General features: G+C 37.6%; 4 protein-coding genes across 8 annotated transcripts; 3 read left to right on the top strand and 1 right to left on the bottom strand.

Moving 5' to 3' along the window:
* The first annotated feature begins 1,376 nt into the window (after positions 1–1,376).
* Positions 1,377–3,346, top strand: LOC110766918 (Transducin/WD40 repeat-like superfamily protein). Of its 3 annotated transcripts, none has more exons than XM_021970333.2 (3): positions 1,377–1,569; positions 1,825–2,148; positions 2,343–3,346. In XM_021970333.2, the coding sequence occupies exons 2-3, from the start codon at positions 1,827–1,829 to the stop codon at positions 3,071–3,073; spliced, it is 1,053 nt and encodes a 350-aa protein (XP_021826025.1). In that variant the 5' UTR covers positions 1,377–1,569; positions 1,825–1,826; the 3' UTR covers positions 3,074–3,346. The 3 variants fall into 3 exon arrangements, with proteins under 3 accessions (XP_021826025.1, XP_021826027.1, XP_021826026.1); XM_021970335.2 differs by having other exon boundaries at positions 1,378–1,569; positions 2,346–3,346; XM_021970334.2 differs by lacking the exon at positions 1,377–1,569 and having other exon boundaries at positions 1,576–2,148.
* Positions 3,347–4,855: 1,509 nt separating this feature from the next.
* Positions 4,856–10,826, top strand: LOC110766914 (uncharacterized). 3 transcript variants are annotated; one of them, XM_021970329.2, is made up of 13 exons: positions 4,856–5,569; positions 5,949–6,084; positions 6,290–6,426; positions 6,549–6,750; positions 6,906–7,144; positions 7,254–7,365; positions 7,542–7,686; positions 7,808–7,950; positions 8,089–8,255; positions 8,374–8,673; positions 8,755–8,816; positions 8,925–9,139; positions 9,274–10,826. In XM_021970329.2, the coding sequence occupies exons 1-13, from the start codon at positions 5,360–5,362 to the stop codon at positions 10,482–10,484; spliced, it is 3,279 nt and encodes a 1,092-aa protein (XP_021826021.1). In that variant the 5' UTR covers positions 4,856–5,359; the 3' UTR covers positions 10,485–10,826. The 3 variants fall into 3 exon arrangements, with proteins under 3 accessions (XP_021826021.1, XP_021826019.1, XP_088109714.1); XM_021970327.2 differs by having other exon boundaries at positions 4,857–5,569; positions 8,922–9,139; XM_088253588.1 differs by lacking the exon at positions 4,856–5,569 and having other exon boundaries at positions 5,969–6,084; positions 6,372–6,426; positions 8,922–9,139.
* Positions 10,827–12,845: 2,019 nt separating this feature from the next.
* Positions 12,846–14,259, top strand: GRXC1 (Thioredoxin superfamily protein). The gene is made up of 4 exons (XM_021970336.2): positions 12,846–13,147; positions 13,344–13,432; positions 13,802–13,900; positions 14,028–14,259. Exons 1-4 carry the CDS (start codon positions 13,047–13,049, stop codon positions 14,099–14,101), a joined length of 363 nt encoding a protein of 120 aa, XP_021826028.1. The 5' UTR covers positions 12,846–13,046; the 3' UTR covers positions 14,102–14,259.
* A 612-nt stretch (positions 14,260–14,871) lies between these two features.
* Positions 14,872–18,373, bottom strand: LOC110766915 (uncharacterized). The gene has a single exon (XM_021970330.2). The coding sequence runs from the start codon at positions 18,058–18,060 to the stop codon at positions 15,208–15,210; it is 2,853 nt and encodes a 950-aa protein (XP_021826022.2). The 5' UTR covers positions 18,061–18,373; the 3' UTR covers positions 14,872–15,207.
* Positions 18,374–21,083: the final 2,710 nt, after the last annotated feature.

Raw genomic sequence — 21,083 nt, 5'->3', positions numbered from 1 at the left:
AGCAAAACGTAATAGTTCGAAAACATAGTTTCTATTTTCTATTTTCTTAAACTATTTGATAAGAGAATATTTCGAAAGACGTCAAACGTTTTGATAACGAAGGCGGGCTAGGTTAATTATTGTTTATGAAGCAGCAAAGCAAAGCATATGCTACTTTCTTTTAACAGAAAAATTAAGGCAGCCAATCTTCTATATCATACAAATATAGTGCAAGATTAGCACGACGACTTTCACTCTCACAACAAATTATAAGAATTATATAATAATGAAACATTAAAAATGATGATTAAAGTAAAAGTTTAAACCTAAGTAGATCGACGGCCGAATTAGGGTTGAGAAACGTGACTAAAAAACCCTACCCATCGGAATAAAACTGATTCGCCACAAGCTTATGTCTCCAAAAGCAATTCTCATGTCGACACGCTCCTATTCGTATGACCATATTATTATATAGTATGTATGGCCTTTGGCTTTGTATATTTCTCTAGCTTGATCATTTTGTTCCCAAACCTTATTGAAATACTCAAACTAATGATTTTAGAACTCCCATCTATTGGCTATTTTCATTAAAAGCAAAGGGACACAATAATAAGCCTAGCCGCAAATCCAACTACTATAATGCATATGTATCAAACTTTGAGGCCCCCTTAAAAAAATTGATATGAGTAGTAATTTTTATGTATAATTCATTCAATGCATGCGACACTAATACATTTGTCGAGTTCATTATTTTAAAATTAATTATTTTGGGATACCGTCTAATAAGTAATTTACTTTTGATGACTACACATGACATATGAGACATGACATAAGTATATTTCACTTGACAAGGGATTTGGAGGTTTAGGATATGTTTGGGAGTGCTTTTAGAAGTGCTAAAAACAATTTTGACAGTATTTGGCAGAAAAACTTAGAAGTGTTTATGGGTCATAGAAACAATTTCTGGAGAAGCATATGTCATGTGCTTTTTCAATAAGCACTTCGATTTCTTATGAAAATTTCAACATCATTACAAGAAAAGTGTTTGTTTCTAGAAGAGCGTATGAGTAGAAGTGCTTCCTAAAAAAGCAGTCCCAAACGAGCTTTTAAAGATGATATATTCTGTTTTTTGAAGACAAAAATAAGAAATAGGAAAAAGGAGTATTGAATATTATTTTGGACCAGAACGTAGTACTTGAACGTTTCTTTTTCGGTGGGGACGATATTTCTATTTCATTAAGCCCAAAAAGAAAGAAAAAGCTACAAGCCCAAGGCCCAACCCAAAGTAGTGCAAAAGTTTACATAGCATTGGCATTGGGGCCAATTCACAAATACGAAGAATATAAAATGTCCATTCTACCCTGATATAACAGAGAATAGTTAGGGCAGCACTGACTGTTCACATTTGATTTCTGCTCCCTCGAATTTAGAATATATCATTGGGCCGTGTTTGGGGTGAACGGTTTTGTTTCTTTAGTCGCGTCTCTACTCTGTGCGTAATAACACACACGGGCCAAACACAACCCAACCTCGCTTTTCCAGTTTGACGTACCCGCTTTGTAGTTAAGAAACAACCGCCAACGAACAACGGTAACTTCTTCTTCTCCTTTGGTCCTATATTCTGCTGCTCTCTCAAGCTTACAGATTTATTTTTCAATATTTAACTACAATATTCTATTTTATAACACCATTTAAAATGAGAAATTAATTTGGCCAAAGCCAACGTTTTGCATGCATTATAATCACTTGAAGTTGTGTCTGTAACGTGTTTGATGAAATGCCTAAGTAATTTTCAGTCGACGTTGAAAACTTGAACGAGTTATAATTTGTTCGGAAACAATACAGGAATGGATGTGGCACATTGCAATTTAGACGGCAATGCTGACGCCGTTGAATTTTGTCCACACGACTCGTACCACCACGTCTTGGCAGCTTCAACGTACACATTGCAAGAGGGTGATCGGCCGAGCCGAGCTGGGAGCATATCACTTTTCAATGTTGATGCTGATTTAGGTCGCCTTGATTTGTTTCGCCGGATTGAAACGGCGGGTATCTTTGATATAAAGTGGAACCCGGTTGGAGGCTGTGTGAGTCCTCTTCTTGCTCAAGCTGATGCTGATGGTTACTTGAGAATTCATGGTCTTGAGTGTTGTTCAGATGAAGCACAAGGTATGGTATGGCTATGCCCAAGATTGTACTTTTAGTTCAATTTCAGAGCCAAAGGTTTAATGTGCTCTTTAAGTTTTGGCGATGTAAATATGTTAGCTTTCTTTTAACTTTTGAGTGAAGCTGAATCCGCAAAGCTATAAGTCTGCTTATGATCACTGTTCTTATCTTTTAACTGGTATTTTGAATATTTGAAGCAGGGTTTTCTTTGAGAGAGATAACTGATGAAAAAATCAGTTCTGCCATGTGCCTTTGCCTGGACTGGAACCCTTCAGCTACATCTATAACTGTGGGGCTATCGGATGGTTCGGTCTCGATAGCTTCTATAGTGGAATCCCAACTAGAGACACAAGAACTATGGAAAGCGCATGACTTTGAAGTTTGGGCAGCTTCATTTGATACCCACCAACCCCAGTTAGTATACACTGGTTCAGATGACTGCAAATTCAGTTGTTGGGATTTGCGAGACGGCCCTTCCAAGTTGGCATTTCAGAATACCAAGGTTCATACAATGGGAGTTTGCTGCATAGTGAAAAACCCCAACGACCCGAATACCGTACTTACTGGTAGCTATGATGAATACCTGAGGGTATGGGATATAAGATCAATAGCAAGACCAGTTAATGAGACCTCAATTTGCCTAGGAGGAGGAGTGTGGAGAATCAAGTACCATCCATTTGTAAGTGGTCTAGTCTTGACAGCTTGTATGCACAACGGATTTTCAGTTGTCAAGATTAATGGGGATAAAGCTGAAGTAATTGAAACATACAGTAAGCATGAGTCACTTGCATATGGAGCTGACTGGCACAGAGAGAAATCGTTTCGTGAAGGCAAAAGGAATAGCACTTTAGTTGCTACTTGCTCGTTTTATGACCGGCTTCTTCGCTTGTGGATGCCAGAAAGTGTTTTGCAGGATTCTGTGCTTTGAGCAAATTTTTTTAGTTGAGTTGTGAAGGATCCAATGGTGTCACTTTTGAGATTCGGCATTCGTACCTTGTTCGGTATGCATTAGTGAAGAAACCTATCCATCTTTTCTTTGTATTAAGTAATATAAGAAATTCAAGTTCTGGTATGTTAAGATTAAACAATGAACATGGTTACTGCTTTCTGAACAAAAGCTAAGACAGCTAGCCATGAAACAGGGTTTGCTTTTGCTACCTCGATTGTTTTGAGTGGATTTTGTATTGTTTTCTTCAAGTAAGTTCTGGTCATCTTAGGATTAAACAACTAACATATTACTATTTTCTAAGCTCATCGGACAGCAACCCTGAAACAGGGGCCCTGCTTTTGCTACTTTCAAAAGTCGAGACTCAAGAATGAGTCCTTGAGTTAGGTTGAATTTTCCTACCAGACAAGAATAGAAAAGTTAGAGTGGGGCTAAAGCGTGAAAGGGCTTGACACTGTGGGCTTCAATAGAATTTGGACTTAATCTAATTTCTCATCGATCGTACAAAATTCAGACCCGCCAGCTGAAGAATGTTGTTGAGCATTTGGGCCACCTTTCATTCAAATCAGCAGTCTGCTGGTCCTTTTTTTGTTTTTTTTTTTGGGTTCACCCAATTTTTTGATCTCCAATTTTGATTCACCCAAGTGAAGAAAGATTTTCCGAACATGTGGAGGTCCTCTTGCACATAGCTCTAAGGATTATTCTTTTGTTTTGTCACCTTTTATTTTGTCAATGTCCTATTTCGGATCTTTGATCATTTTCCTTTCCTTCTTGCACTGTATTACAAGAGAGAGAGAGAGAGAGAGAGAGAGAGAGAGAGATAATGTTTTTGAGGTTGAGCTTCCATGACCTATTAGATATCACATAGTGAGAATCAATGTAATTGTCACTAGGGTTCACAATCTGACAATCATCTTCCACATTTTTTGTCTTTGCTATTTCTTCAACGCAACTGTGGGGCCTTAAAAGTAAACCACAACAAGACGCAATCACTCCCTCTTGTTCAATAAATTCTTCAATGGTTTTTACAATTACTGCTGGAAATTGATGGTCCCCAACCCCAAGCAAGCATTTTCCTTTGAATAATGCAGTAGAAAACATATAAGACATAGAATAAATGGTGTTAAATCAGCGGGCATGGTCTACAATTATCACGATTTTGATCTCTCACTGGTTGTAATTGAAGACAGACCGAAAGACGAACAACAATTTGGCTTATTCAAGGTAGCTTTTTCATCTTTTGAGAATCACATGATGATTAACCAACCAAATGATTGGTGGGTTTTGTGGAGCAGAACAAAAGGTTTACTTTTGCAATCTGCTGCAGAAGTAACATGCATGAGCACAAGTGCTTACCAAAAAATCAATCCAAATCCTCCCCACCCCTTTAAAAATAGTATGAAACTGTTGAAACTAGAAGAAAAATGAAGGCATATTGGTCAACTATTAAGAAAACAAATGCCTTGGACAGGGAAGTATATTTTACTTCAACTTAATTATGTTAGCTGCCAATAAAATATGAAGCAATAAAATTATAAAGTTCTGAGAAGCAAAACATGGGTCTGTTCTGTCATCTTTGTCCTTGGAAGCTAATCATGCACGTGTAAATGTTTTTCTTCCCCAAATTTTTAAACAATAAAATCTAGTTGAGTAGTGATCAGGGTCTCAATGCAACAAAAAAAATATCAAACTTTAAGCTTCGACAGTTTAACTTCATAACTGATTGATTTGTGCTATCTAGTTTAGACTTGAGGAAAATATTAACCACTAATTTGTTTCTGAACACTTACAAAATCATGGTTTATAGAGCTCCCACTTTAAAACTTTATGGCCGAGATTTTTGGTTATTGAGCCCTGCAGCTGCAGATCATTTATAGCCAAAAACCGCAGCGTTCCAGTCTCTGTCATCTCTCTCTCTTATCTACCCAGGAAAATACTTGTACTACAATGCCCGCCAGCCTCAACTCTCTAGTGCACTATTTTTTATCTGAAACTTCATCAACCACTAAACAGCCCAACTCATCCTGCTAAGTACTTATTCTCTCACCTCCATTATTTTTTCTAATCTCTCTCTCTCTCTCTCTCTCTCTCTCTCTCTCTCAACACACAAATACATTTTCATTTTTCACTACCATATTTATCAAGTGGTGCCCTGACCTCATTGTTCAAAACTCTTCTGTCAAACCCCACAGATGTCTCTCTTTTGCTTGTAGATAGATGTCAGACTCAGACTCACACTGAATTTAACTATTTGAGTCTTCATCTGAGATGGGTTTGCTTAATACTTCATGGGCTGTTTTGCTTCTTTGGGTTTTTCCACTATTGCTTTTGAAAGCACACTCTGATGGTTCAGAGGTTTCTGTTAAGTTCTTGAAGGCTCCACATGCATTCTCTCATCTGAACTCAGCCACATTTGCATTTGAAGCTTTGGTTGATGGGAATGCGGCCTCCTGCACAAATTGTAGCTTCAGTTGTAAGGTTTGTTAAACTCTACCACATCTTGAAGCTAGTTTTTGCCTTGAATTTTGGGTGCCTTATCTCTCTCTGTTTCTTTCTGTGTCACTGACTCACTGTGGTTTTCAGTGACTAGCGTATGTTTTAATGCATTTATTCAGGAAAGTGATATACAAATTTATGCAGCAACAAATAACTCACCTTTTCTTTTATCTGTTTATTTTGTACCAGAGAAGAACTCTTGTTATTAAATTAAAAAATTTCCCTTGATTTCCCTTGGTATTTCCTAAGTAATTATCTTAGTATAATGCTTTATCATTTTTTTTTTCCTTTATGTTTTATGTTGGAGTTCTGTTGTTTCTTATACTGAAACTGAAGACCGCATATATATTCCATGATGCAGCTGGATGATGGGATGGGTTCAAATTGTGGAACTAGAAAGGTTTCCTACTCAGGGTTGCAGGATGGAAATCATACCTTTGAGGTCTGCACCAATGGGCCTCAAGGAATTGGTTGTGCTTTGCATAACTGGACTGTTGGTAAAGAACCCTTCCCTTATCCTTTTTGAGCATTTATCTTTTTGAAAATGCAAAATCTAAGTAATGCTATCCTTGCTTGAAAGCTACATTTCAAAAAAGTGTCTTTCCATGAAAGAAGTTTACTGGAGTGAAATTTTTGAATCAGTTTGAATGCATTGGCAGCCTGGAACTTTGTTCTAATATTAAGTTGTATTGATTTCTGCAGACACAGTGCCCCCGACAGCATCTGTTACTGCCTCTAGATCTTTTACGGATGCTTTAAATGTTTCTGTTAATATTTCTTTCAGTGAATCCTGTTCCGGTGGAGGAGGCTTTGGATGTTTGTCTGCGAACACTTGCAATGTGAGTAGGTGGCAAACTGAAAATAATGTGCTACTCAGTATTCTTTTGGTCAGTGATATTGTGTTGTGAAGAAAAATGAAAAGTAATTTGAGAGATTTCTCTATTTAATTTTTTCTTTACAGCTGCTAGTATATGGTGCTGGCCAAGTGATCCCATCTTCACTCAGTATTCTTCAGCCAAACCTCAAATATTCCCTTGTTGTGGGCTTGTCATCTTCTGTTCAATATGGACGAGTGGTCCTGGTAATGGATAAGAATTTCTGCACTGATATTGCCGGAAACAGATTTGTAAGAACAGAAAACTCAAGATTCTATGTACGCATTGGTGAGTGCCTGTTTTTCATTCTCTACGGAATATTCATAGAAGAGTAATTACCTAACTTTTTTTTTTCTTTCTTCAAAAAGTTGTAGCCATTTGGTCACAAATGAAATTACAGTCAATGTTCTCAACATGTACTCTTTTCATGGATTTTTCTGCAGATAGAAGAAATGTGTTCGTCAACCTGAGAATTCATATTCCTGAGAGGCTACTTCAGCTTAATGGTGAAACTAGGACAGTGCAGGCGACTAACAATTATAATAACCTAAAGATATATGTGTACTTCTCAGAACCTGTTCTGAATTCATCTGCGCAAATTTTAAATTCTCTCAACATAAGTCAGGGATCACTTCTCCCTGCTAGCGGAAATAACACTGGGAATCACAGATTTGGCTTTGTGGTTAGTTGGTTCATAGATTTGATGTGCCTTATTACGTATATTCTAATGTCAAAGGTGTTAGGCCTATCTCTCCTAATCCTTAGTTTGTGGTCATTTGATTCTGTTTCAGGTTGCAAACATGTCTAGCATTGCTATCATCACAGTGAGCCTCAATTCAAACTTGATAATAAGTAGACAAGGGACTCCAGTTTCTCCAATCTCACCAGCAACTTTCCTATTTGGTACGAACTGATGTGCCTTATTACGTATGTTCTCATGGTACCTTTCTTCCCAATGTTGGAAGAGGTCTCAAGTTCGAACCTTGATTTTCGGTATATATTAAAGTTTTACATTTGGGTACACATAATTGATATTTTGTTCTTTTCTTCTAATGGTAATATGGATATCAACAACTTAGATTCAAAAAGGCCTACTGTGAAGTTGAGCACAACCTCAAGTATGAAAACAAGAGAACACAATATTCCCATATTAGTCAAATTCATGAAGCCTGTATTTGGCTTCAACTCTTCTTCTTTATCGCTATCTGGTGGGCGCTTACAAAGGCAAGCAATTCTTCTTTTTCAACCTTCCTATAAATAGATGCCTTCATACATGCACATATGGCATGCATACATACATATGAGGTATGTGTACACTTATATTGAGAATTTTACTACTCTACAGTTTTCGCGAAATAAGTAGGAGCACATATGTTGTCGAAATAGAAGCAGTTGACAATATGGTTTCTGTCAATGTTCCTGAAAACATATCTGGGGATGTTGCTGGAAACAAAAATCTAGCTTCAAATATTCTTCGTGTGACACACTGTAAGGGTTGAGTTTTTCCTTGTTAATTGTTACTAGCAATTCAACGGTACACTATTTGAATTTAGAGGAGTTTTCTTTTTCTACTTTTTCCTAGTTATCAATGTTATCAATGATATAAGTTATGGACAATATGTGCAGATTCAGTGCCTTTGATAGCTTCTGTCATATCTGCATTTGCTACTGCTCTTTTTGTGGTAACATCCATAGCTGCAGGGCTGCTTTCTATTTCAACTGCAAGCCTTCAATCTCTTTGGTCATTTATCAGACCATCTTCTTTGGCATCTGATCCAGCAAGAAATCTTTTTGTACGACACTAAACTTCTTCTGACGCTTTATCAACTTAGTAAATGGATAATTGCATGATTAAATCTTTTTCCATTATTGCAAGACTAATTATGTACTTCTCTTCCTACTCTTATTCAGAGAATTGCTTGTCATATTCAAGTTTTTGCACTCTCTAGATGGTTGGCAGTTACATTGCCAGTTAATTATTATGAACTAGTAAGGGGTTTACGGTGGAGTATTCCCTACTTTAGTCTCCCTTGGGAAGCTGGGAATGGCTTCCCAGTCTCTAGTCCTTTCACCAGTTCAAGTTCCTACATGACCGAGAATCAAGGTTCAGAAGTTTTCCAAAGCAAGCAACTCGAAGAAGAGATTTTCAGTAAGGATACTTCACTATATGGGTTACCACTTACTCCAATGGAATACAGAACGTTTTTTGAGGTGAGAAACGTTTGATTTTCCTGTAAATAGTGATTCGTATTGGTACACAGTGGATATAATTATGATAGTTGTATTGTGCAGTTGGACAGTGAAAACATGAAACCTGAAGCTGACTATCTCTCCAATCCTTATAACTCGAACAGGTAAGCTAAATAGATCCATCACTTATGTATGTATGTTACAAAGCAGATAGGCTTTCGAGTACAAAAGAAGTAGTTAGTTTTATAAAGATTTTTTTTTTCCTGTAGTAGGTGGAGGAATTTCGACAGGACCATGTTCTGGTTAGCTGTGATTTGTGGTACTTTGATTCTGTTACATGTTTTAGTCCTTTTTATCCTGAAAATGAGGAAGAAGAATTCAGAGATGCAGAGCTCTTACGGAGCACTCACATTCCCCAGATTTGAAATATTTCTTGTAATACTTGCATTGCCTTGTATCTATGAGGCCTCTGCTGCGCTAGTTAGAGGTACTTTTAATACTAAATTATTTCCTTCCTCCTCTCATTTATGTAATTTTTGCCTTTGCCTCTATAATCTTTTGTTATTAGTTTTCCTTTCATGACTTTGGGAAAGTGAAAAATTCTTACTTCCATGGTTTCAGGAGGAATGCCATCTGGGGTTATAGTTGGTAGCCTGTTGTTGGTTATCACCTCTTTTCTGCTGCTAGCCTTGCTCTTTTTCCTCTCAGTTGGCATTACGTTTGGAAAGTTCCTTCAATACAAGGAAGTGCATCGAGAAGGCCTGGAATGTCACTGGTATCAAGAGCTTGTCCGGGTGACCCTTGGTCCAGGCAAAAGAGGCCAGTGGACATGGAAAGGTCAACCAAACTCTGTTTATCTAATCATTTTTGGCCCTCTGTTTGAAGACCTAAGAGGCCCCCCAAAGTACATGCTCTCTCAGATTTCTGGGGGCAATCCCCAGAAGCATGGTGAAAGTATCATTGCCTCCGATGATGAAACAGAAGATGCAGAAGCACCCTTTATCCAAAAGGTGTTTGGAATACTCAGAATATACTACACACTGCTAGAGTGTTTGAAAAGGGTTGCTGTTGGGGTTATGGCTGGTGTCTACATGGACAAATGGTCTTCTAAAACTCCCTCAGTTACCTTATTGTGCATCACCTCTTTTCAGCTTTTCTTCCTTGTTCTCAAGAAGCCTTTCATCAAGAAAAAGGTTCAGCTGGTTGAGATCATCTCCATTTCCAGTGAAGTAGGTTTATTTGCAACTTGCTTGTTTCTCTTGGAGAAGGAATTTTCAGCCGGCGACAAGACTAAAGTTGGAATTTTCATGCTATTTCTGTTCCTAGTTGGATATGTAGCACAGATGATCAATGAATGGTATGCATTGTACAAACAAACATTGCTGCTGGACCCTGCTGAGAAATCCTTCTTAACAGGTTTGAAATTAGCTTCAATCGGATGCCTCTTGTTATTCATCCCACAGAGATTGATCAAGACCCTGGAAGAAAAGTTCCAAGTGGAAAGCAAGTTCCAAGTGACTCAAAATGCAGAAGGAGCAACAAGGGATCCTAGTTCTTCCAACGGTGGGTACCTGAGCTCCAGGAATCGGAACTTAGCTGCCACGGATAAACCGTGGCTAAAGCAACTAAGAGAGCTGGCAAAGTCCAGTTTTAGTAAAGAAGGAAGTGGAGTTACAAATGATCCTTCAAGTAGTCACACTCGTCCTAGATGGAGTGGTTTTTGGAGCTCCAAGAGGAGTGGTAGCTCTTCAACTCCAAATTCTTCTGTTGATTTCAAATCAAAACCAACAGGGTTGTACAAAGATTTAGAGGCCATTTTTGCATCGAAGTGAGACAACAGAGTTTTCCCAACAGCAAGATCCTCCAAGTTGTTTTGCAATTGCTTCTCTCTCTAGTCTCAACAGATGATGTATAGTTTGACAGAATTCACCTAACTACGAGTTATTGCTAGGATTGGATGATGATGAGTTCAAAGGCAACATGGCTCTCACAATGATTGGTTGAGATACTCTTGTTTGTAGGGAAAAAGATTGATATAAACAGTGAGCTTTGGAGCTTGTATTCCATGCATTTTTGGTTATGCAGCATACCAGCTTTGTATGAGGGAATTGTTTTTTAAACGAGGTCGGTTTGGACATTAAGCACAATGTCAACATACAAAATATGTCACTGTATGCTCACTGGTCTAAGAAAAAAAAAATTGTAACCCAAAAACAATTGGGAAAAAGTTATCATAGAAAAGAAAAGATTGAATAGGATGATTTCCATTGTGTGCTTATAGGCCATGCGAAAATCAGGGGAAAAAAATTATTAAAAAATATAGGATTCCAGTATATATTTAAAGAGCGCGGCTATACTATTTATTTATGCCGTGCCGAAATTAGGGAAAAATAATTATGGAAAAAAAAAAAAGCCCCATATATATTTAAAGCGTATGGCCACACGGCTATACTATTTATTAAAAAAATAAAATAAAAAAGGGAACCCAGTATGACCGCGCGACTATATTATTTATTAAAAAAATTATAAAAAGAGAACCCAGTATAGCCGTGCGGCTATACGGAACCCACTTAGCACCTAGGTGGCCCTTTTTTTAGGAGTCTATTAATTTAAAAAATTTAAAAAATCACCGTAGTATGGGCGCGCGGCCATACTATTTATTTAAAAAAATTAAGAAAAAAAGACCCCAGTATAGCCGTGCGGCTTTACGATTTATTTTATTAAAAAAAAGGAGACCCGCCTAGGCGCCTGCCCCTTTTTTATTTTATTTTTACAGCTGATGTGAGGAAGCGTATATTCCCAAGTGAAAACGACACAGTCGATCCCCAAAAACAAAAACGACACAGTCGACGACAGGGCCGGCCCTTGGCCAGGGCAACCAGGGCCACCGCCCGGGGCCCACGATTGAGAAGGGCACAAAAAAAAATTATATTAGCTTATATATATGTATATGAGCAGACAAAAAAATATATATGTATATGCAAAACAAAATTATAAGTGCTCATAAAAATATAAAATAACTAAAAGTAATGGGTATGGCTACATTATATTGACCCTATGCTCAACTGGTGTACATATTACCTTATTTCCATTTTCAACATTTAGTAAAAGGTAAATGTCTTTGTCCTTTTACTTTCATTTATTTTTATATTACTCAATTTACTTAAGTTTACAATGTAAATAAGGAAGTACCCCCCATTTGGATTCAAATAAAAATACTAGAAAATCAAATTCCCACCAAATAAAAATATGAAAAATCGGTTTTAGTGCAAAATACGATTTATGCTAAAAATGATGGCTCATTAAGTCAATATATACTTCATACTAAAATTCCATAAAATCAAGTTTTCTTATTGGATGTGTAAGGAATAAAAGCCGCCAAAAATTATCTTGAGAAAATGATTATTCCGAAAAATCATTTTTCATACTTAGTCAATATTGCACCTCCGCTAAAAAAATTATGGGTCCGCCAATGGTGGCAGACATAAGAATTCTCTCTCTCTCTCTCTCACCCAAAGCACGCATCTCCTCCCTAGGTTTCTCTAAACAAGGATTTTCTTATCAGGCTTTTGATTTTTGTCTCAAATGGTGAGGAAGGCTATTTCAATCGATTCTCATACTTGCAAATTGCAATACACTAGTTAATGAGTTTTGTCAAATTGGGTCGGTAATTATTTAGAATGGGTTATGGATAATTTGGTTTGATGGGGATTAGGTGTCTTGAGAGCTAGCTGGGTGGGTGGGTGCTATTCGGCTTGTGGTAGATGGTGGTTGCTAGGTGGCTGGTGGTGTTTGGGTGGTGGCTTGTTTGGTGCAGCCTGGGAAGGAAGTGATGAAGTTTTTCATGTTTGTTTAATATTCTAAAATAATTTTTTAAAATTGTTAACATCCATGCTGGATTTACACTTAAGATGAGTTACATAAGTCCTTATAAGTTATTTTACAAAAAGATAAACTTGTCTTTAAAATTTTAAAGATATGGTGGGTGGGAAAATAAGACAATATGATAAAAATAGCAGCACTCAATTAATTATTTGATTAAAATAATAATAATTTATGAATAAAGGGCACACTCTTAGAGTTTTGCCCTGGGCCTTCAATCACACAGGGCCGGCCCTGGTCGACGGCACCATCCAAAGCCCAATTACACACTCTCTCTCTCTCTCTCTCATTTCTCTTTAATCTTGTCGTGGAAGCTGCCAGATTTTTATTGGGCTGCATCTGCATGCGGAATCTGATTCCAACACCTGTCTCTGCATCTTTCTTTCTTCTTCTAATTTCTTGACACCAAACAGCCAGGCTCAACACCTGTGTCTCTATCTCTCTCTCTGTGTCTGATCTTACATCTTCATATATTTGTCGCCATATGTAACATAAGACGTGTAAAAGAGCAAATGGGTTCTCTGTTAACCAAGAGTATCAGCAAGGAACAGCTTGAAATGGCGGTCAGCAAGGTCAAGACCATCGTTAACTCCAACCCAGTTGTCGTCTTCAGGTTTTTCATCGCTCTTTTTAAAAGAAACTAATTTGTTAACCAATTTACAGATTCATGTGTTCCATTTTCATATAAATCGTGGAACTAAATGGGTTCCAGCACCAATTAGTTTTGATGCCCAATCTAATTTAGAAATTCATTAGCTTTACTGTATTATCTTGTTCTTGATGTTTTATTTCTTATTTTTTGTGGGCAGTAAGACTTACTGTGGTTATTGCAAGAGGGTAAAGCAGCTGCTTACTCAGCTTGGAGCAACTTACCAGGTCATTGAACTGGATGAGGGAAGTAAGTCCTCTCTCTCTCTCTCTCTCTCTCTCTCTCTCACAACCCATTTTTATCAATTTTTGCTTTTGATAGAATTGACTTCCCAATTTCATTACTGAGGACTCAACAATTACCATATTCTACTTCTTTGGACTTTCTTGATTGCTTAGTCTTAGAAGATTTCAAGACTTAAAATTCAATGAGAAAGAAAGTATTTTCTATGAGTTGCTGACTGTTAGTGTTAGTGTTATAAGTCAGATGTTTTCTTCAATTTGCTTACAGTTCATGACTGTTAGTGTCATAAGAATAAGAAGATGGGTTTTCTATGTTAGTTACTTCTGAATTTCTAATCCTAGATTGTTGGGGAATTCATATATTTTATTTTTGAAGCTGATGGAGATGAAACTCAAGCAGCTCTAGCAGAGTGGACTGGACAAAGGACTGTGCCTAATGTCTTTATTGGGGGAAAACACATTGGTGGTTGTGACTGTAAGTGCATATGCTATATTGTTTATATCATGTTCAGTGGAATTTGATATCAACAAAAGACCCCTCAAATCATTTCAACTTAGTTGATTTTCAGTTTACTTATTTATTCTCTTTTTGGATCATGCAGCTGTTTTAGAGAAGAACCAGGCAGGTCTCCTTCTGCCCCTTCTCAGTGAGGCTGGTGCCATTGCCTCTAAGTAAAAAACTTCATTCCCTGATGAAGAGGTGAAACTATACATACCCATATTCCTACATCAAGGCTGAAGGAACAAACTACATGAAAAATGTAATAATAGTTAATGAAAATAATGTTCCTGCTTTTATCTTGTGCTTGGAAAAAAGTAATGTTTTTCTATCAAGTTTCAGTTGCAAATTTGATTTGTTGTTGATGGACTTCAAATTATGGGTACACAATTGAGTTTGGCTATGCCATCCTCAGTGGAAACTCAAGTCGTCTTCTCTTGTATTTGTGGTACCCCAATATTTAGTGTCCAATTTACACTTGAGGAGCTGAAGTTCTTCTAAGTTCTGCATGCTTAGCTTACCTGATAGGGATGCTTGGGATAAGCTTGTTATATATATTTTTTCGATAGAAAGGGAGGCGGAATCCAACCTAGGACTTCGGCTTGAGATATATGTTAGGTGGATTCAGTGGCAAACCCATTTCAATATGTTTTGCGAGTTTGGCATATTTGGTATAGGGCCTAAAGCTATTGACCATTGGAGTTGGATATTTGTAGTGGGCTAGAGTAGCAGAGTTTCAGTTGTACAAGGAGGTGAAGCCCTCTAATGAGGGTCCAAAGTTCGAACATCTGTCTAGAGTCGGCCTAACATGCGAAGACTAAACGTGAGCACTGACCATTCTTCTCCAATTAAGAACAAGAATTATGTGAATTTTTGCATTTTCATCCAGTGAGTTTGCTTGGTCGCATGTTACGTGCAGAAAAAATGCAAGAAAATTCTTGCATGTCGTTATCTGGCAAAACATGAAATATGATATTTCCTCAATAAAAAAGCTCAGATTACATTGAAGAATATATCCAAAATGTGCTCTCTCTAGCTTCTTACAGTTAAAGAAATCTATACACACTCAAAAGTCTATACTTCAAATTACACCTCACAATTCAAGAACTCAAAATAGAATCACATGGCACTTGCACTTCGTAAAGAAAGACTGAAAAAGTTAAAAGAGGGAGATTGTACAACAATTCAATTTAAAAATGGAAGAGGAAAGAAAATAAGAGATGGGTAATTCCCATGACTTCAAAATAAGGTATTTACCACCATCACCATCATGGCTTCTTTTCTCATTTTGAGGTGTAGAATGCATGCTGTTGTTGCATTTCTGCCCCAGAGTCCACTTTCCAGTACTCACCAGCCCTCTTCTTCTCATTACCAAGACCCCATTTCTCCTCTTCTCTCTTGTATTCAGCCCCACCACCATCCAAGTTTGAGATAGAAACTTTTCTCCATTTGCACCACATCCTTAACATGATATAAAGCATCACCAAGCAAATTACTGTGGATGTCAACACAATGGCCACTGTAATGCCAGTTACTGCAGCATCAGAAAGGTGCTTTTTCCTCTGCCCTTGAGATTCCAGACATTTTGGTAATGGTGGGCCGCAAAGCTTGTCATTTCTCAAGAAGGAGCTTAGTGGAAATCCTGAAAAAGTTGATGGAATTTGGCCCTGGAGATGATTATTTGACAGGTTTAGCATGTGCAGGCTGGTCAGCTTTCCAAGTGAAACAGGAACTTCTCCTTGGAGTTGATTGGAAGATAGGTTCAACCTCTCCAACTTCATTAGATTGCCAAGAGATAATGGAATTTCACCAGAGAATAAGTTTTTGCTGAGATCCAGGATGACTTGTAACTCAGTGAGCTCTCCTAGTTCAAATGGTATCAAACCTGTCAAGAAGTTCTCTGAGAGCCTCAGTTCATAGAGCTTCTTGCACTGCCTGATCATTGACGGAATAGAACCCGAAAAATTATTTCTCTGAAGATTAAGAACATTAAGAGATGTGAGATTTCCTATCTCCTCTGGGATCATGCTCGAGAGACTGTTGCCATGCAGAGAAAGCTTCAGTAAGTTTGAACAGTTACCAAGTTCTGCAGGTACTGTTCCATGGAAGTTGTTAGATGAGAAGTCTAGCTCTCCTAGTTCTTGTAAGCTTCCTAACCATGGAGGTATTGTTCCTCTGAATTGGTTATTATTTAGCAAAAGGTGCTCAACTCTCTGACATGAGGACAATTGAGGTGGCACTTCTCCTGTGAGATTGTTGTAGGATACGTCAAGAAAGTTGAGCTGTGTGAGTTGGCCAAACTCAGAAGGGATGGTGCCAGTGAGGTGATTGTGTGCAAGACGGAGACGGCTTAAATTTCTACACATGGATAGTCTAGAAGGAATGGAACCTGAAAAGCTATTGTTTGTTAAGTCTACAGCAGTAAGAGAATTCGAACCGGAGAGAGGAAAGATGGTTCCACTGAACCGATTGTGAGAAAAGTTTATGATCTTGACGTTTTTAAGAAGAAAAAGTGATGAGGGAAGAGGGCCTTCAAAGGAGTTGTTGTAAAGGGTGATGGTGCTTAGTTGTGAAATGAATCTGAATGTGGGTGGCAATGTTCCAGTGAGCTTGTTATCAGCCAAGGCCAATAGCTGAAGACTTCTGCAGTAACCTAAGCTTGGTGGAATAGGACCTGACAAGCCATTCTGTCTCAGTTGGAGCAAAACTAGATTCCTAAGATTTCCAATTGTTGCAGGGATGGACCCTGTGAAATGGTTCCCAAAGAAATCAATTCCTGTTAAGTCTGAGCAGTTGGTTAGCTCTCTTGGTATGGATCCTGACATCTGGTTATCATACAGGTAAATGGTTTTCAACCTTTGTAGCTTTCCAATCTCCACTGGAATTCCACCTGTGATCATGTTGCCAAACAGATACAGATTTTCCAAGTAACTCATGTTTCCAATTTCAGGAGGTAGAGTTCCAGTAAAGCTGTTGTTATTGAGGACAAGATCAGTGAGATTCTCTAGTTTGTCAAGGGAAGCTGGTAGCTCTCCTCCAAAGCTGTTATCTGAAAGGTCCAACTGCTGGAGTGAGGAACAGCTCAGTACTTCTAAAGGAAATCTTCCAGTGAGTTTGTTTCGAGCCAGAAGAAGTTGTCGAAGGTTTGAATTTCTGAGGCAGAAGTTGCTTGGAATGCTACCTGTCAAGGCATTATCAGACAAAACCAGAGCTTCAAGATTCTTCAGTTGGGTGCTGAGAAGGTGTAAGCTTCCTGAGAGGTTGTTTTGTGACAAGTCAAGCATCTCAAGCTGAACCAACTGGTTAAGCTCCGAAGGAATATCGCCGTTCAATCTGTTCCCTAGAAAATTCAAGTACTTCAAATTGGTGAGTTGACTTAACACAACAGGAATTGATCCAGAAAGGCTGTTGTTGGCCAGGTTCAGAATTTGCAGTAACTTAAGTGATCCTATCGAAGAAGGGATATCTCCTTCAAGCATGTTGTTTGATGCTGCAAAGTTCTGAAGCTCTTCACAGCCATGAATCTCTTCTGGTATGAGGCCACTGAGGCTATTGTTCTGCAAATCAAGAGATATCAGGTGCTTCAAATTGCCAATATAAACTGGAATGCTTCCATTTAATTGGCAATAGGCAAGACCCAACACTCTCAACTCAGTCAAGTTGCCAATGCTTGGTGGAATTGCACCTGATAACAAGTTGTCTCCTATCCTAAGAACTTGCAAGTTCTTCAAAAGGCCTACTTCTGGAGGAATCTCACCGGAGAGAAAGTTCGAATAGAGGAGAAGTGTTTCAAGATTTTGAAGCTGTCGCAACTCAGGAGGAAGTGGACCAGTGAGGGAATTCGAAGACAAATCGAGTGTTTCAATTGTAGTGAGTTGCCAAAGCTCACGTGGGATAGAACCAGATAGTCCTGATCCAGATAGGTTCAGACCAACAATATCCATCTGATCATCTGAACATGAAAGGCCATTCCAACTGCATATATGAGCTCTTGGAGACCAGTTGTCAAGAACTCCTGCTGGATCAACCAGTTCTGATTTGATTCTCAGAAGTGAGATGGAATCTCTCAAGCTATCTCCAAGAGCAACAGCAAGAATAGCATGAAGTATTGCAAAGAACAGCATGAAATGAGACATATCAATGCTATGACTAAGATTAAGTTCAGACCAAATTATCAGATACTGATTCTGAAGATTTAGTATTGCTTCTCAGAAATGCCATGCAGAAAGAAAGGCAAGGCAAGAAAGAGTGAGGCAAATAGCAAGAAGAGATGGAATAAGAATTCAAGGAGGAGATTTGATTAAGAGGTAAGATAAGTTTAAAACTATGGTGGGATAATGGATGCTTGGAGTTTAAATAGTCTTCTGAAGTAGGCCTACCTAATCAGTTTGCAAAGAAAGTTGATAATAACAATCCATCAAAAGTAATTAAGCTTTAACCACAAGTCTTCTTTTTAAGGTAGCCATCTCTTTTTACCTTTTTTCTCAATTCTGCTAAAAGATATGATGCTTCTCTCCTTTTTTTTCTTCTCAAGGTGTGTATGGAATGCTGAAACATGTTTTAGAATCTTATAGGGGGTGGGGAAGTGCATGGAGATAAGGATGGTGAAAGCATGGCTAAAACGAAAACAAAAAGTTAGGAAAAGCATTCCACTTGCACCTAATAGTAAATTGAAGAAGTGGACCGCACTCTAGGCTATTAGAAGTTAAATTTAGGGTGGCTCTCTTCAATATAAATAAACCATCCATATCACAGTTACTCCAAAAAAATTGTGACTTTATCATAGATTTAGTCAATTTAACTTCTAGGATTGTCAGTCCACAAGATAGGTATAAATCCATTATTCTGTTGAAACCATAGAATGCAGCAGAGGGGCATGAAAAAGTTGATAGATTCATGCATCATCTGCTGTCAGCTTGCATCAAAGTTTTCATGTTTAAGTTTGAAGTTTTATTCTTTTTTCTTTTTTCTTCAATTGAACAAAGAACGGAAGCAAGACTCGAAAGCTCTTATCGTGAATGTGCAGTAAAGTGTTCTCTATCACTGAATGCCTATGTATGTAAAGAGTGTACTGCATTAACATTAGTATCTACTTTCTAGCCCTTGACAATTTTCTCATAATTGGAAGTTTTTTAATCTGTATTAATGAGTCGAAAGTTCAACCATGAGATATGTTCTCATGTAACCTAAACCCACCAAATACCAAATTAAATACAGGAAGAAAACATGAGAACCAAAACAACCCCATTTGATTGTTCAATTTGACACAAGTGACCACTTAACCAATCATGTTGAAACACGCAATAGGGCCAAAGAACATGTGAGGTTTGGTGTAATAAGATCAAAAAATGCTGCGTTGGCCCAAATTAGGTCTAATAAGATGGAGAGAGAATATTGTCTCAGTACATAAATTGAAGGTATTCTCATGCCACTAGTGAACCCAAAAAGAAGAAGACAAATAAGGTTGCTTCAAACTTGAGTTTCTAAATCTTTGATTGAGAAGTCTAATTGCTTACCTATCTATCAGCAATAGCTTTATATCCTTCACTTCACCTTTGCTTTGTTTCTCAGGATCAGGAAGAGGCAACTAATATGGATGAAAAATTGACAATGGTTTGGCCCACTAAAATGCTTGACTAAAAATAGAAAATATTATGGTGACACACACTACCAAGGAGTCATGAGGTTCGAATTTGGTCTGCAAGTCAATGCTATTTTCCACTATGCTAGACCTCGTTAGCTTATTTTCAGTAATATTTAGAGAAGTGAATTAGAACTTGCCCTCTTTTTAAAGTGGAGGTATGATTATCAATAAGACCAAGTGTTTTGTACATTCAACATGTCGTGGTACTAGGTCAGCAACATATTCATGGCTGCAAATCTACATGCTCAAGATATGCTCATATATTTTCCTTTCCATATTGCAGCTGAATTCGATTTGTCAAACACCCACTTAATATTCTTTTTGGAGTTTTCTCTCTGACTGTACAAAGTACATGCCACCCTTAAGTCTAATCTGAGTTTTAAATCTTTGATCAGAAATAAGAGAAAGAATGTTTCACCAAACCAGAAGACAATTGAGTTTATATTATCAGGTGACTGAGAGACAAAGGAGAAGGTACATCATTGAAGTGATGAAAGTAAGAATTATATCAATTATAAAAACACATTTAACTAAGAAAAAGTTGGCAAAAAGGTGCACTTTTTAGCAAAAGGCATTTTAAATATATTAATACGAAAACATAACATATATCAAATTGTCAATAATAAATCCATGATCAGAATTTTTGATGACCTATAATACTAATGTGTCGCTTATCTTCTGCATAAAATAGTATTTCTTGTGAAGAAAACAAGCATTTATTTCCAAACAAGATATGAAAATGTTGATGTTCCTTTTATTTTAATGAAATACCTTTTACTGGTCTAGTCAAGGATTATCTGTCCAAACCAGTTATTGTTCAGTAGTTTATATCAGTTAGGGTTGACTTTATTATCTTAATCTTTCATTGATATCTTCAGGGAAATGTTGACTTTGGCCTGCTTTTTGTGTATGATTTTGAAAAGATTTGGTGACCAACTCTATTTGTACAGGCACTTCAAAGACGGACCACTAAAGAATGCCAGAAAGGAAGTTGTTATTGTAATTTTAAAAAAAATCATCGTAGATTCTTATGATATAAATGCGCTTTTAAGAGCGTATAATGACTTTTTTAAAGTGCCAATAAACAATTTTCTATCGGAAAAAATAAAAACTTGGATTAATTCTCTAAAGAATATCAGAGAAGAGATCGGGGCTATATTGTTGAGTGCAAGAAGGTAAAACTTGGATTGCTGGGATTTCATTAGATGTGAGAAATAAAATTCCATTTGCATCAGTTTAGGAAAGAGAGGGACTTCACTGCTGGGGACTGCAATGCAGTGGATTATAACGGGTGGACGTTGTAGCCTTAGTGTGGGTGGCGTCTTTGTTTATTTGCTTCTTTGCAGCTGGCTTTGTTTATGTAGTTGGTTGTTTCTAATTGTCCTGCCTACTGGTTGGGAGACTTTCCCTGTGCTTTGTTCTTGTTTCCGGGGGTTTGTCCTCCGTTAATGAAATATCATTTTCAACCAAAAATAATAATAATAATAATAATGGGTGGATGAGACGAATTTTTTG

Source organism: Prunus avium, chromosome 5 (assembly GCF_965620075.1).
Source record: "Prunus avium chromosome 5, drPruAviu1.hap1.1, whole genome shotgun sequence".
Classification (NCBI taxonomy): Eukaryota; Viridiplantae; Streptophyta; class Magnoliopsida; order Rosales; family Rosaceae; genus Prunus; species Prunus avium.
Note: the sequence above shows the minus strand (reverse complement) of the source record. Positions and strands in the feature narration are given on the sequence as shown.

Coding starts and splice junctions, on each gene's coding strand:
- LOC110766918 (XM_021970333.2), top strand. CDS start 1,827: ATGGATGTGGCACATTGCAATTTAGACGGCAATGCTGACGCCGTTGAA. Junction 2,149..2,342: donor TTGTTCAGATGAAGCACAAG/GTATGGTATGGC, acceptor GAATATTTGAAG/CAGGGTTTTCTTTGAGAGAG.
- LOC110766914 (XM_021970327.2), top strand. CDS start 5,360: ATGGGTTTGCTTAATACTTCATGGGCTGTTTTGCTTCTTTGGGTTTTT. Junction 6,427..6,548: donor TGTCTGCGAACACTTGCAAT/GTGAGTAGGTGG, acceptor TTTTCTTTACAG/CTGCTAGTATATGGTGCTGG. Junction 7,145..7,253: donor ATCACAGATTTGGCTTTGTG/GTTAGTTGGTTC, acceptor ATTCTGTTTCAG/GTTGCAAACATGTCTAGCAT.
- GRXC1 (XM_021970336.2), top strand. CDS start 13,047: ATGGGTTCTCTGTTAACCAAGAGTATCAGCAAGGAACAGCTTGAAATG. Junction 13,148..13,343: donor AACCCAGTTGTCGTCTTCAG/GTTTTTCATCGC, acceptor TTTTGTGGGCAG/TAAGACTTACTGTGGTTATT. Junction 13,433..13,801: donor CATTGAACTGGATGAGGGAA/GTAAGTCCTCTC, acceptor TTATTTTTGAAG/CTGATGGAGATGAAACTCAA.
- LOC110766915 (XM_021970330.2), bottom strand. CDS start 18,060: ATGTCTCATTTCATGCTGTTCTTTGCAATACTTCATGCTATTCTTGCT.